Raw genomic sequence first — 15,622 nt, forward strand, 5'->3', positions numbered from 1 at the left:
TGTCTGCAGGGCTTGGGGGCTGCCCGGCGTGTCCGTAAGTGCCGGGCACGCCCCCAAGAGTGACGAAAAGGGGACGCGTCTTATAGACACGCCCCCTTTTCTGATGGCCACGCCCCCTTCTCGGAGGCGCGCGCCGAAGGCCCTGCCTTCCGCCGGAGCTAGAGGGAACACTATATATATATATATATATATATATATATATATATATATATATATATATAATGTATATATGTATGTACAGTATGTTGTTGTTTGTTTGTTTTTTTCTTAAGTCATCCCACAGTTTTGAAATTTGCCGATATAGACCTCAGTACTGAACACACTGTTGACGTCTGAACTGAGATTCGTTGAATCCTACATACGTTTTACATGCCATTTATTGCAGCGTGTGTAGTAACGGTGTCACACTAGCTGATTTCATGGAGATTTCTATAGAGTAAGTGATTCTCCTTTTTCTTTCAGAACAAAAGAGATGAGCACCTGTTGAAAAAGAGAAACGTTCCACAAGAAGAAAGTCTAGAGGACTCTGACGTTGATGGAGATTTCAAATCGGTAAGCGTTAATGCAGATTGCATGTGTGTGTTTATATATACTGATTAGTCTGAGGAATTCTTTGAAATATTTTCTTCACTAAAGTCCTCTGCTTCCATGTTATATTTATCATGCTCCCATGTGATGCGAGTACACTGTAACCTCCTGTTTAATGTTGCTATACCAGCGGTACTTGCACGCACTTTCTTTTTCCTTGATTTGTGCTTCTATGCTCAATTGTTAATGACCGTCCCACCATAACCTTTGGTGTTATGCTGTTTAGAATATTAACTTCAATCATTTAAACTCTGTTTTATGTATGCAGAGACTGCACCAAGTTCATAATTTTGAAGGTCGCCAAAACCCATAATTTAAAATGTTTGGGGTTCTCCTTCAGTTTCTAGATCCCATCAAAATGTATATATTTTTCTGTCCCTAGGACTTTTCCTGCATCCACAGTCAGCTTGGCTGAATGGACACAGCACTATCTGATTGGCTGGAGCACAGTCAGATTAAACCCTTCGCTGCGGAGGGCATGTGGGACTCTTCATATACTGTAGAAACTGAGGATGACAATTCCCACTGATCATCTGCAGCAAAGTGCCCCCTGCGCACATAGTAGTGTGCCCGCTAGGCTGTTTTTAGCAGGGTGCTGCCTGATCTTAAAATGACAAAATGCACCCTGTACTTATGTTGGCTCTCCGCTGAAACAGCCTGCCCTCAGCCGTCCCCACCCACGAGCCGCAGTGTCCTTCGGGTGGGAAAAGTTGCTGTTTAGCATTCACAGTCGGTGAATAGATGCCATGCGCACGGCATCTATTCACAGTGAGGGGAGAGCTTGGGGGTCAGCTCAGCTTCTACTGTAGCTTCCCCACCGATTGGCACAACTTCCTCTGTAATGTCGATGATTCCTATTATTAGATAAGCTATATTCTCATTAATATCCAACCCACAAATTGGATGTAGCCACTGACAAATGTATGCTTTAATCTAAGTTGCAAAATGCTGACACGAGATCTGATAATGTAAACGTGTTTTGTTTTTGAACACTTATTCAAGTTTAACACTAAGCTATTTATGGACTGGGGAGCAATCCCACTGTCCGACTCTTGTATAGTATAGAGCTTATCCATGTTACATATCTACACAGCTACCTGGCTGAGGCCCTGAATCCTGCTGCCTTGTTCTCTGTGCTTCAACCGCTTGTCTTCTGTTCTTTCTTATACAGTGGATCAGTCCTTTTCCCTCAATCTTTCTTAATTCCTTCCTTTTTCATCATTCATCCTTGAGGGATGCGTCCTGTCTGCATCTTGCACAAACACACCATTAGTATATTCAGTCTACATTAGAATGCCCCTTCCCTTCCCTGACCCCTGCTATCTAGGCGCAGGCTGGCATAAGAATTCCACAAGTCTGCAGAGTCGCACTTTTCTGGGCATGTGTAGAGCAATTTCACACAAGATCTACCATGCTAATTGGTGTAGTACTTACTCTGCTTTGATCCCAAAGTAATATCCCATTATGGGTAAACAAAAAAGTGGAAGTATTTATTTTATGCCTGGAGATCACCTTTAGCATTTATTTTGTAACCGATATATCTGTGCACTGCTCATTTTCCATTATTACTTAAGTTTTCTTATGCATCCTCATACTTGGCATACATCAAAGGTTTTAATCTCACAAAGCATTGGCAGTTTTTACATATTTAAATTTCAACTTGATATTTAATTTACTCTGGACATGAAGAGCCAAATTGAATAGCCTGCAGGATTTGGTTTGGCACCAAAATAATAAAACATTGCATTACATTTGTCAAATAAATCGATGATCCCTTTGCACTATCCAATTCCCGCAGGCTAATATGTTTGGTCTGAAGTGTGGCAAATAGCAATGTGGTGTTTTATTTATTTTTTTTGTTAAATTGTTTTTATTTGTTTATACCTTTTGTCAGTATTCCCTTATCAAAAGGAGTACACATGGGTCTCTTAAATGTAGGAGGAACATAATGGAGTAACAGGGAGATCAACAACATTAAGACAAATAAAGGCCACACAATTAATGAAATACAATGTCAACATAATATAAAGACTGAGAGAAAAATATATACAGAAGAAGAAGAAAGCAACAGAAAGGGTAGGGACTATATCAAAGGGAAAGAGAAAAAGGGCAAGGGAAGGACAGGAAATAAAGAAGACAGAGCTACTCTTACTGCAAAGATATGAACGGTGAGGGGTAACTGGAAAGTGACCAGAAGCCACCAGGGTTAAGGGAACTCAGGGCAGCAGGAAAGAGACAGGGAGGACATGTGATGCATATAACTATCTGAAGCTTTGTATTCCAACCACTCAAACAAAGTCCCACAATACTCAGTAAATGTATCTGCCGCAGAAAGACTAATATCTTCCATGGACAAAAAGTACTTAATCCTCTGAAACCAGTCCCTACGGGTCAGACGGCAGGGGGACCTCCAAAGAATAGGAATAGCCGCTCTGGCCGCATTACTGAGGTGCCATAAGAGCAATTTCTATATATGTGGCCACAGGGAGCTTTGAGTGAGCAAGGTGCCAAAAAGCCTGGGTCTACAGGGATATCACCACCCAGTATCTGTCTTGAGGTATAGAGAACCTCATTCCAGAAAGGTGTGATGAGAGGACATGAGTGACATGTCTGCTGTCTATGAGGAGTGAGTAAAGAGGAAATAATGTGAGTGCTAAAAGGGAGACAGTTTCTCAAAGGGGGTAAGTTTTCTCTCTGTAAGGGAAAGCCTGTTAGAGGGTAGATAATGTCTGATTTGTAAAGATTTCCAAAAGTCAGAGTGAGGAACAGCCCATTTGTCACAATCTCAGAACTAACAGACCCTTGACGAGAACACCAACTGGTCGAGCCTGAAGATGCCTCTCTCTGCCCACAACCTAAATTGTGACAAATCCAAACCTGGAGGAGGTAGTCTGGGTTTGCCAAGAAAGATGTCAGCGGACCAAAGTCAGAAGAGTCGTAGGGGAGACGACAAAGTGATTGCCAAGAGGAGAGACTGGCGGTTATGTCATGACTACGAGAGGGGTGTGGGGAAGGTAGTTAAAGCCAGGGGGCTATCTGATATGAAGTGTCCCTCAATGGTAACTCATTATTTAGAGTATTTGGATCTTGTGCAGTCCTGGACTCTAATGAGAGCATTACCATGGTGATAGGTCTTAATACAAGGCAGCTGGAGATTACCGACGTAAACGTCAGGAAAGAAGGTCATGTCTAAGACGTGGCTGTTTTCTCCACCAAAGCAAACAATCATATTATGGATTGTATCGAGTAGAACCAGGAGATCAGGATTTGTATAGGCAGGGTGTGTAATAAGTAAAGTAGTCTGGGTAGCAGGTTAATTTTCCAATATTCAGTTTTCCAACCACAAGAAAATTTTAGGCTGCCATTTGGATAAATGAGTGAAGAGCTGAGTAAGGGTAAATAATATGAAAAGGGCAAAAGATGGACTCCTAAGTATTTTATGTGAGAAGGGTGCCAAGCAAATGGGAATACCTCTTGTAAGCCCTTAATGGTGAAGGTAGGGGAAGATATGTTCATAGCCACACATTTTGAAAAATCCATTTAAAAACTTGAAAAGGTGCCAAACCTGGAATTAAATTGTGGGAGGGATGTGACTGGCTTAGTTATAGTCGCCAGTAGGTCATCGGTGAGCAATATTAATTTGAACCAGGCTGAGTGCCAGTGATATGTGGGTTAGAACTAATGGATCTGGCAAAGACCTCCATACATAAGATAAAAATCAAAGGCGATAACGGACAACCCTGTTGTGTACCATTATAAATGGGGAAGGGATTTGACAAGGTACCGTTAAATGTAACCATAGTCTAGGTGGATTCATACGACGCCGGAATCCTCCGAAGGCTCAAGCCCATGTGTCTACGACCACCCTCCATAAAACACCAGTAAATCCTGTAAAAGGCCTTTTTGGCATTGGTAGACAGGAGCATGGCCGGTGTAGACTCCCGGGAGGCGTAAATTTAAGTCTGTATCATCTTAGTGGTGGTGGTCCGAACTTTGCAATTCTGGGCAAATTTTACTTGATTGCAATGGATCAATTTGGGGGAAAGTGATAATAAGTGAGTGGCCATGAGCGAGCCATAGAACTTTAAGAGTACATTCAAAAGTGAAATGGGCCTGTAGCTCGGATAAAGGGAGGGGTCTTTACATGGACTTCAAGGGATTGTTTAGAAAATTGTCGTGTCAGTGGTGGTATTTAAAGGACTGAAGTAAGAGGAGCCAACTTTTCACGGAATGTTTTATAGTATGAGAAAGTAAAACCGGCGAGGTCTGGTCTTTTACCTGACTGGGAAGAGGAGATGACCTGTTCTAATCACCAAATAGATGAAGATGTAATCTATCCTAGAGTACTTGGTAAGTACGTTGGAATAAAACGTGCAGTCACATCCTAATTGGTGTAACAAGCGCCAGATGTCGGCCAGGTGGAACTCATGGAAGGTACATCTTGCCTTGCAATATAGTTTGTCGCTATGGCAAGGGGCCACAATAAAGGTATCAACGGAAAGATCTAGAGTTTAGTTGCCAAACGCAGCAATGCACTCGAACAGCAACTCCGCTTTGTGCAGGACGTCACTGTAGAACGCCGGCTTAGAGGTATAAACATTAAGGAATGTAAGCATTGATTGAAAATAGTACATGTCACTAAAAGAACCCTACCCACATCCATCCTATGCCCAACAATGTCTAAAATGGGAAGGTGCCTAGAGAAAAGGATTGAGACACCCTCTGTGGTGTTCTAAAAAAAAAAATGGTATGGTAATAATGGTCACAGAGAGAAGGGGAGTGAGGGCCATGATGGGAATGGGTTTCCTGAAGGAGGACAATGTCTGCCCATAGGGATCTAAGGACTTTAGAGCGTTTCTCATGGATATTCAGGCCTCGGGCATTAATTATCTTTATGGAGTCAGGGTTCTGAGACATGGAAGAAATTAGAAGGAAGGTTTTAGATAGGTAGGACAGGGCATCCAAAACTACTGTGGGTGTTAGGCGGGTCGCATAGGAAGGAAGGAAGGGGGTTAGCAGGTAACTAGGGAAAGGAAAGCGACAGAGAAGACCAGAACAGCAACAATATGTCAAGAAACAGCCTGGGAAAAAAAGTATCTGGAAGACAGAAAAAACAAAAAGAACTTCAGAGGATGGAATAATTGGTACGGTGACAATGGGGGTCAAGCACCAGCAGTGACCTATAGGAATAACAGCATAAGGTAAAGTATCAACAATCTAACCGAAACCAACTGGATATACATATAAACCTATTTAAAGCATAAGCAGGGGCCCAAAACTAGAGTAGTGGCATGGTACTAAATTGGGCCCAAGAAATTAGCTAAACACTGAGCCTGAGCAACATAACATGACAGAAACATGATACAGTCCTCTTCGTTACCAGAACTGGAGACTGTATAAAACAGAGGAAAAGCAGGACACCGCCAATAACATGACTAAAGAAGTAGGCAAACAGTCTCAACCGTAACACTCTGTTGAGCAGGTGTGAATGTCAAGTCTTCGCTCTTAAGACCTCACCAAGTGAAAATAGAAACAGAAAATAAGAGGGAAGGAAAGAGCAACAGAGAAAAGGGGAGGGGAAAAAGAGAGAATAGGAGAGCGAGGAAGAACAAAACGGAAATAGGAAAAGAGCGAGAACAAATGGCAAGCATAACAACAAGACCATGGTAGACTCAGAGTCTCGGAAGAGCTTAGGTGACATCACAGGTAGAAGGATCTGTGGAACCTCTCAATTTTATCTTTGTTCTCTGAACAAAATGCCAGGGCTCCTTCTCTGAGACAAGTCGAGGGAGAGAGGGGTCTTTCCAGTCTGGGAGGTCCACTTTTCCCAGATTCGGAGAGGAGCCAAAGGAGTCTAAAGCTGGCCACACACTAGAACAACTTACATCCAACCATCCAACTAGTTGATTGGTTGGAATGAAAATCTGGTAAGGTATGGAAGCAAATGACAATTAGCAATTTGCTCCCAAAAGCTTGAAATTGGACAAAAACTGTTGTTTGAACAAATTGTTTAGATCAAACATTTAACAAACTTGTCTGAACGACCATTTCCATCTGTTTTCTGGCATTTAGGAGCAAATTGTTGATCATCATTTACTCCAATACGTTACCAGATGTTCATTCCAACCAGCCAACTAGTTGAATGAAAGTTGGTCTAGTGTGTGGCCCGCTTAAGTCAGAAGGCGAGTGCACTATGACAGTCTTCCCATTTCTGTAACTTGGAGATTGTAGGGGAAGCCCCAAGGAAATGTCAATTTGTGTTTGCATAGCTCATCCATTAGTGGTTTCAGAGCCCTACGGAGCTGCAGTGTATGCCAAGAGAGGTCCTGGAAAATCTTCTCTCCTTTTGAAGTCCACATCATCCAGCTGATGCACTTTTCAAGCAATCTCATGTTTTAGGTGAAATAGGCCACAAAATGTAATCTGTGAGCTCTGTCAATGATTATCGGATCATTGGGATTGTGGCCAAGGATTTCATTAAAAATCTTTGTCAGGACATCAATCAGACCGGACTGAGGAATGTCTTCCAGAATACAACAAATACGAAACATTGTTTAGGTAACCTATTGTCAAGATCATCCATCCATTTTTAAGGAGGTGTATCTCAGCAGCTTGTGAGAAGACAACATCTCTAAACTCCATGAAAAACCATCAGAGGTTTCTTTTCCCTACTCCAGGGAAGTAGTAGTGTCAGAAAGCTGAGGAAAGGTCACCCTGAATGGCTGCAAGCTCGAGTCGAGCAGTGTCCTGCATATCTTGTTTGGTCGGGGGCGTTTTAATATAAGAAAGTTCACTCCTGACACTGGAGGATGGGTGGGACTCCAGTGTGTCCAGAGATGAGGGATCCGGAGTATCAGTAGGTGGAGGGGTGAAATACTTGGGGTCAGGATCAGACCTGGAATGAGCGGATTGAAAAAACTCATGTACGGTTGAGTAAAGATGTCCTTTAGGTCTAACTCAGGCGGCTATAGGAGAACCAGTAAAGGAATGAGAAGATCATGGTGGAGTAGCAGGATGACATATGAGGTGATCTAGGGAAGGAAGCCATGAGGGAACTGGCAAAGAGAGAGTCTTGTAGATAAGTCATCCAGGAGGGAACAAGTATGTTGAAAACAAGCCACTGTCTGGTTTATGGACACTAGATGGCAGCAAAGCTTCAGATTGCTAGGAGAATAGGAGTTTGTATAGAACTCAGACAGCTTTTAGTGTCCAGCTAAATATCAAGGGACACAGGGAGAAACACAGTACTACTGAAACTTCCTCAGGGTAGATGGACTGGTGTCCGTAGCAAGAGCAGCAGCTCTCCAAGCAGGAGTATGACGGGAGCATTAGAGTTGGCAGAGAAACACCGATCAGAGATGCAGAGGGAAGCGCGTCCTAGGAGAGACACTCGTCGTCAGTGGAAAACTGCTCACAGCTGCCCAGCGGTCACAGGAAGCAGCGGCACACTGCATATTGATCTCCCCGAATCATTAACCACGACACGAAGACCAGGCCGCAGCCCCCCACGGAGCCGGTACTGAACAGAGATGGGCGTCAGCAGGGAGTTCAGGCAGCTGAACACTGAGTGGAGGCTCAAGGGATCACTGGGTGGGTAGGCCACAAAGTAGACTGTGCCTGCGGGCAGCCCCAGGCAGTGCAGAAAAGGACTGGATGGTTGCTGGGCTGGTGTTTGGGCCTAGGGCAGCCAGGGTAGGTGACATGGGGGTGAGGGAGCCCCGGTTAAGAAAGTCTTTGCTGGCTGAGTAGACTGTCGCCAAGCCACTCACCCCTAACAATGTATTTATTAATGATGATACCTTTAATCCTTTAAGACAATATTTTATGGGCTTTTTTCTATATTAAGTGGACAGAAAAAAAAAATCCACAAATAAGTGGGCTCCCTCACTCATCAGACTAGTACATATGAGCATTCATAGGAGCTCAGCACACATGGCTTGTGAGAGTGCCAGGCAGGTTTAGCATGTATTGCCCCAGCTATACTATTGGACTGATGGTCTGGCAGTAGATCAGCACCTTTACCTTGCATGGGCATGAGGGGTGCAGTTGGTGAAGACTGATCAGCATAAAATAGTTAAGGTGTCTGGGCATGGGCCAGCCATCAGCAGCAAGAAGACATTAGCGGCCTGGTTAGGCCATCAGTAGAAATCCTGGGAAGTTTATGGCAATTCAGCACCTGAATGTCTATTATAGTTATTAAGGATAATGGCTTTTATATCTATGTTCAGCTACACCGTGGCTCAAGTCATGCCAAATAGCCAAGCGTCTTATTTGCTCAAAAAGTGCATCTTATTCGCACTGCTAGAACAAGAAGCGACAAATATACGTTGCTACCGTACACTGACCACTGGGGTTTGCGGTACTTGTACATCTGTGTACGACTGAGTCTCAAAGCTGAGTAAAAAGGTTACAATACCAGCAGCTGCGACTATTCATCCTGCTATGTTCCCTTATTAGTACTTGTGTTCTACCAGTTCCTGTGCAGGAAAAGTCACAGCATCTGGTACTGTGAGTGGCTTTGTCTGTGATGTGACTGCGTCATATGGCGCCTAGATGCTAGGTATAAGGACACATCTGTATTTAATTTTGTATTACACGTGTCTTCATTTACAACTATGTTTATCTTTCAAATTGGTGCTGCATTGAGTTATAGGATTCTGAAGAAATATGGAATATCGGGACTTTTTAAGTAGTTAAATATTTTGCTAAATGTGCTTTTTGTTTTTCTTGTTACAGCAAAATGTAACACTAGAAGCAATACTACAGGTATGTATCATTGTGTAATTGTATGTGAATTGTTTGAAAGTATAATAAATAGAATTACATGGAGTGTAAGTTCAGCAGGCATCCACAGGAGGGGAAAGAATTGCACCACTTGTCACCACACCTAGGTTGTGGCCTTTTCTAGCTGCTCTGAGTTCCGTCTTCTGGTCTTCAGATTTCTCCTAAGTAAAGGCAGGGAGGTTGACTTAGCATTAAGGGGCCTATTAATTAAGCTGTTTTTTTTTCCATAAAATGATATAGAACTGTAGCTATGTACTAATAGCACAATGCAGGATCTCCGTCAGCATGCTTATTAATTGCGGCATTATTATCAATGGGGATTACAATCTCAGCCCTGGTAGTTAAGACTGTCTTCAGAAGGTGTAAACTGCTATAAGCCTATGGAGGCTTTTTTCACAGGAAATAGATCTTCCAATCTCTCCCGAGGCCTCCAGCCTGTGGCAGTAACAGACTCTGTGCACATGCGCAGATTCAGCTTCCACAGGAGAAGTCTTTCACAAACTTCTACGTAATGCCAGGGATATAACTTGCGGGGACCGCGCTTACTGCAACTGCTGTCCCTGCAAGTTTCCCGTAGTACATAGCGGGGATATTTTAATTAAAAATGAAAATATCCACGCGATATGGAACCTTATTAATTGCGGCAGTTCCGCTATTATTATTACATATGCCCCTAAGAGGGGCTTCCAATAGACATATAGAGCAGGATATTTTTGAAATGGCTGAGGACCTGCTTGCCTCCTCTCCTGCATTTTCTGCTGGTAAATCTATTTACTGAGTATCTGACAGCTCGCACTATGTATATTATGGATATTGCCTGTTTTTCCTTGCATCAGTACAGATTTTTGTAAAATAAATGGAATAAACCAACATCCTACAGGTCAGTTCTGATGATAGCACACACACATTTAGCAGGTAGCAATAAAGTGCCTCCAGCCCTTCTCATGTGAGAATCCCCGATCTACTACTTTTACAGACTGTTCTTGTGTACAACTCGCTCCTCTACATTAATTTCTTTGGTTTTGTTTTTTATTTGTCTTTTTAATTAGAATGCCACCAGTGATAATCCAACAACTCAACTAAGTGCTGTACAGGCAGCAAGGTAAAGTGCATCATGTATCAGTGTATTATTGTAATGGGGCGTTAGTTTTTGCCACTGCCATTAAAGCTGCAGTCTCTGCTAGGGGGGTATCTGGGGGCTGCTCCATACAGCCATTTTCCTCAGCTTGTGAGGGTTTTAGGGGGTTAAGGCAGCTTCTTATTGGAAATTTGCTAAACCATGAACGCTGCCTATAATGCAGTTGGCAGGGTATAACCGGGTTTATCTAATTAGAATGGTTTTATGGTTCCTGTTTTTATTTTCAGAAAGTTGCTATCCAGTGACCGAAATCCACCCATCGATGACCTCATAAAGTCTGGGATTCTGCCAATATTGGTGAAATGTTTAGAGGCAGATGATAAGTGAGTATGTTATGTTTTACCATCCTTGTATATTGTCTTCCTTATAGATTACCCATGATGCTTAGCCAGTGTCTGGAAAATATAGTTGCTTAATATCTGTTGCAGGATCTCTTATGTACAGGCTAACTTTAAAAAAAATAATTGGATATTTAAATGGCTATGACCCTAATTGGTTATTGGTATTAATATTGCATATATACACTACAGTAGAGTGTCTTACTATTTCTCTTTCCTTTAAACTGGAATGGGCACCTTCAGTGCTTCATCATTTATCTGATGTCTCTGAGGTGTATTGCTTCTCTGCCTTCTGGGAACATGTAACCTCCTCTTGTCCTAGGCTTCTGGGTAAGCAGGATAGTTGTTACGCTAACCTGGCTATCACAAGCTGTTGCTGCAGCCTCTCGGTAATATTTATTTCTCTTCACTTGTCTTCTCACCTTACTCTGTTCTGTCTTCTCACTGGATGTGTTTGTATCCCCAAGATCAGGGACTGTGTGGGGGTCCAGAATCTTCAGATGGCCCTGAGGATCCAAACCCCCTGAAAATTCTGGCCCCTAGGTGATGTTTTGGATACAATTAATAAAATGGCTTTAGTACTCAGAAAGCTGTAACATTCTATGCAATGAATACTGCACTGTAGCAATCACTGAGAAGGAACACACCGGGTCTGATTTAGAGATGTACGCAAACCCCGATGGCTTGGGGAGTGCGCATGTTCCATTCTGCGCATGTGCGGAACGGGTCTTGCGTCGACAAAATGTCCCCCCTAAGCCGCAACCTGACGTATGGGTGCGAGGAGGGGGCAGCACTGCCTGCGTTTCTAGAAAACTGGTGCAACGCTGCCCCTTTTACTGGGAGAGCCTAGGTCAGTGTCTGCAGCTTCAGGCTCAGACTTGCTGACCTCACAAGCTGATAGGAGGCTTAATAAGCTTAGGTTTACTCAGCTAACGTTTGCGATGTTCATCTGATCCTGTGCAAGCATCGTATCTGAGATGCAGGCGAGATCTTTTTCCTTCAGACGCCTCTTGCAGCCATTAGCATATTTTTGCACTTTCTGCTGTGCAAAAGCATCCATTTTGAATTAGGCCCATTATACCAGTTATTTGAGAAATAGAACCAATAATTTTCAGGATATGAACAATTTTCCTTATTAGTCACATAATTATCCTATCTCAATAACTATAGGCAAGAACATTAATTAAACCGTTATAATACAATTAGTTTACACATTTTAATACAACATATTTTAATCACTTTTCTTCTTTTATGTCAATTATTTTCTACTTTACGTTTTTATGTTTTGCTGTTTAATAGTCCCCATTGAAGGAAGGTTTTTAAAGAATTATGATCACATTGAAGATTTAATAATGATACTTACAGCTATCTTGATTTTGGGTGGACATGAGTGCCTTATAGTAAACTTTTTTCTTTGAGTAAACCCTAGGTGAGATTTTAGCATTTCCCAGGATTAAGGAACGTCCCCCCCTCTCCCCTTTACATGGGCTTTCCGTTCTACGGGTCGGGGACAAGTTGGTTCTTTCTCTTTTGACCTGATGTATTTTTTGTGTGGGCGCAATAGTACCAGTCCCAGGTTTTCAAACCAAAAACAATTAAAACACAAGTTTAGAATTCCCACAACAAATTCTGTTCTGTACTGGATGTCAAGGAAACGGAAGGTCCTTACACCTGTTGCCAAAAAATTAAGTGATTCACATGTAAACTGGAGAGGGGAAAATAGCTGTAACAAACTACAGGTTGAGTCTCCCATATCCAAAATGCTTGGGACCCAGGGGTATTTTGGATAGCAGAATATTCCGTATTTTGGAATATTTACATATAATGAAAGATATTGTGAATGGGACCCCAATATACACACAGAATGCATTTATGTGTTATATACACCTTATACACACAGCCTGCAGGTAATTTTATACAATATTTTCAATAAGTTTGTGGCTCAAGCAAAGTTTGTGTACAGAAATGAAATTCATTTATGTTTCATATACACCTTATACACACATCCTGAAGGTAATTTTATACAATATTTTTAATAATTTGTGCCTTAGACAAAGTTTGTGTACATTGAACCATCAAAAATCAAAGGTTTCATTATTTCAGTCATTCCAAAATAATTCCGTATTTCGGAATATTCCGTATTTCGGAATATTTGGATATGGGAGACTCAACCTTTATTAGGGGTTTATTTACTGAGTGAGAGTTTTTAGAAGTGGAGATGTTGCCCATAGCAACCAGTCAGATTCTAGCTATTCTCTTCTAGAAGGTGCTAGTTAAATGTTGAGTAGAATCTGGTTGCTATGGGCAACATCTCCATTTTTACCCCTTAGAGTGTGAATTGTAAATGCCAGGAAATTTTCTTAATATAAATGGCCCATAGGCTCTTCGCCTTTTTAATACTGTTTATTTTTGTGCAATTTGCCCTTAATATTTAAGGAGTGTAATGCTTAATATTAAAGAACTGTGTTTACCTTTCTGCTATAATTATTCATATTTTATTTTGTAGCCCATCTTTACAGTTTGAGGCTGCCTGGGCATTAACCAATATAGCGTCAGGGACATCTGCACAAACTGAAGCAGTGGTCCAGTCCAGTAAGTACTGCAATCTTATTACTTCATATTATACCAAAATACTTCTTTTACTGGCACTTGTTTGGTAGATTTCATGTTCTGCATATTTGTGTCCAGTGTTAGAAGCGTATAACAATGTAACTTGTATGATGATCACTAGTCCTTTATTTATACTGGTTTTTTTTTTCCCTATATAGATGCCGTTCCACTGTTTCTAAGGCTGCTCCATTCCGTGCATCAGAATGTCTGTGAACAAGCAGTCTGGGCACTTGGAAATATCATTGGTAAGAATTGTAGGAATAAGTTGAAGTATAGATTAAGACTGGTGCAAAAAGAGTTTGTAATGCTTACCAACAGATTATTCCACCTCTAGTACAGTTTAAAAAATAAAACTGAACATCTATTTGGTTACAATGTTCTACAGTATTTTAAAATTGCTTATGATGTTTTAAATAGTCCGTATAGGAATTTTTAAACCCATTTCTTTAACACAAATATACTAAAGGATTGTCATGCCTACATTTCAAAATCGCCCTTTTTATTTTTCACCTTCAACGCTGTTAACACAAGGTTTTTTGGAAACCCTTCTCATTTCTGTAGGTGATGGTCCTCAGTGTAGAGATTATGTCATCTCACTTGGAGTTGTCAAACCGCTCTTGTCCTTCATCAATCCTTCCATCCCCATCACCTTCCTCCGGAACGTCACATGGGTCATTGTCAATCTGTGCAGGAATAAGGACCCTCCACCACCCATGGAGACTGTGCAGGAGGTAATGAAAATGAACAGTGATGAGGCCTTTGCTCTTCCATGTAGATGTTGGATGGATAGAGAATTGGAATTCTAATTTATGTGATGTAAACCGTACCATAATCATGGGACCAAATCCCTAAACTACAAGGTCATCTCCAGCTTTTGACATAAAAGCTGGGACTGCCCTGTATAATTCTAAATTGTGGTTATGGTATGAATTATAATAAATCACTGAGATAGTGTAAGCTTGTTAACCCCTTCAGTGTTAATAAATACGGCTCGAGAGGTGAAAAATACAAGTTCCGCTGGCAGTTAGTTCTGGTGGTTGCAGAAGTAAGCGGGGCTTAATGACATAGCAATGGAGAGCAATGTCTTTAAGCCCCACCTTCTACCACTCTACACATCCTTGTAAAAGACAGTGGATGGGACAGGGGTGCATTAAAGGTGCCCTACCTACTCTACCCTACCTAGTTTTTGCTTGGTGACCAGTGTGGCCACCAGACAATGGGCTGGGGATGTATGAGGATCTTGACAATCCTGGCTTCAATAATTTTGGGCAGTTATTTGGGGGAGGGGGGGTCCTTTCTTTCAAATTATGTGGCCCCTTATTGGTTGTCTGATCACCGTAACATCTTGCACTGCAAATATATTAGGAGTGGAAGGCGGAGGATACTTAAGGTGCCCAATTTCTTCCATCTTAGAATTGACACACAAGGGGGCGCCTCATTTGAGTTCTTTCATGGGATGTGCACCGTAGTAGTTATTGTCTTGTAAGCACCCGGCAATAACACCTTATACTACAGAAAGTTTTAAATAGTGAGGCAGTAGAGCAACCCCAGAGATATGGCTGCCTGGGCAGTAGAGCAACCCCAGAGATGTGGGAATGTTTAATTCCCAAATCTACCTCCATCTTGGCAAACATAAAATAAGTGGTGACCTCATTTGATGCCTCAGGTTGTCTACGTTTAAAAATGGTATGACTTGTTGTGCATTCCTATTATTTCTACATACTTTATGCATTAAAAATTAAACTAAACTAAAACTAAACTAAATTTTAAATGAATCATCTGTTTCAAGTGTAGATGTTATGAAAACTTTTGGGTAGATCTGTGCTGTTTTGTATAGGTGAAGTAATGCTGAAGGAAGAACCGTGTTTTTGACCACTTACCAGACGACGTCTCGTCCGATGAGGCAGTGCCAGATTGCCCACCGGAAGCTATTGGGAGCTAATCTTCTGGCAGCTGCTAGTCACAGAGCAATCTGCCCGCCCCTCTGCACCCACACTTCTCCCTCCTGCCTGGCCACAGTCACTGGCTGCGGCCAGGCAGGAGGGAGAAGTGTGGGTGCACTTGTTTTATTTTTTTATGCAAGAAGGTGGTGGCCAGTGGTTCTGTATGTACTCATGGACACTTGAAGTGTCTATTTTACATTCATTCACTTGTATATTTGGGT

The 15,622-nt window shown here is 41.9% G+C and overlaps 1 protein-coding gene across 2 annotated transcripts in view; it reads left to right on the forward strand.

The window, feature by feature from the left end:
• KPNA3 (karyopherin subunit alpha 3) overlaps positions 1-15,622 on the forward strand; it is a 67,664-nt gene that overhangs the window by 37,427 nt on the left and 14,615 nt on the right. For both annotated transcript variants that reach the window (XM_088469099.1, XM_088469100.1), the window contains exons 3-9: positions 463-552; positions 9,325-9,354; positions 10,422-10,474; positions 10,738-10,833; positions 13,355-13,440; positions 13,617-13,703; positions 14,020-14,189. In XM_088469099.1, the coding sequence (XP_088325225.1) occupies positions 463-552; positions 9,325-9,354; positions 10,422-10,474; positions 10,738-10,833; positions 13,355-13,440; positions 13,617-13,703; positions 14,020-14,189 (612 nt within the window). The remainder of the gene's footprint in view (positions 1-462; positions 553-9,324; positions 9,355-10,421; positions 10,475-10,737; positions 10,834-13,354; positions 13,441-13,616; positions 13,704-14,019; positions 14,190-15,622) is intronic.

The sequence above is a fragment of the Taudactylus pleione genome, unplaced genomic scaffold (genome assembly GCF_031769625.1).
Source record: "Taudactylus pleione unplaced genomic scaffold, aTauple2 ptg000089l, whole genome shotgun sequence".
NCBI classification, from domain to species: Eukaryota; Metazoa; Chordata; class Amphibia; order Anura; family Myobatrachidae; genus Taudactylus; species Taudactylus pleione.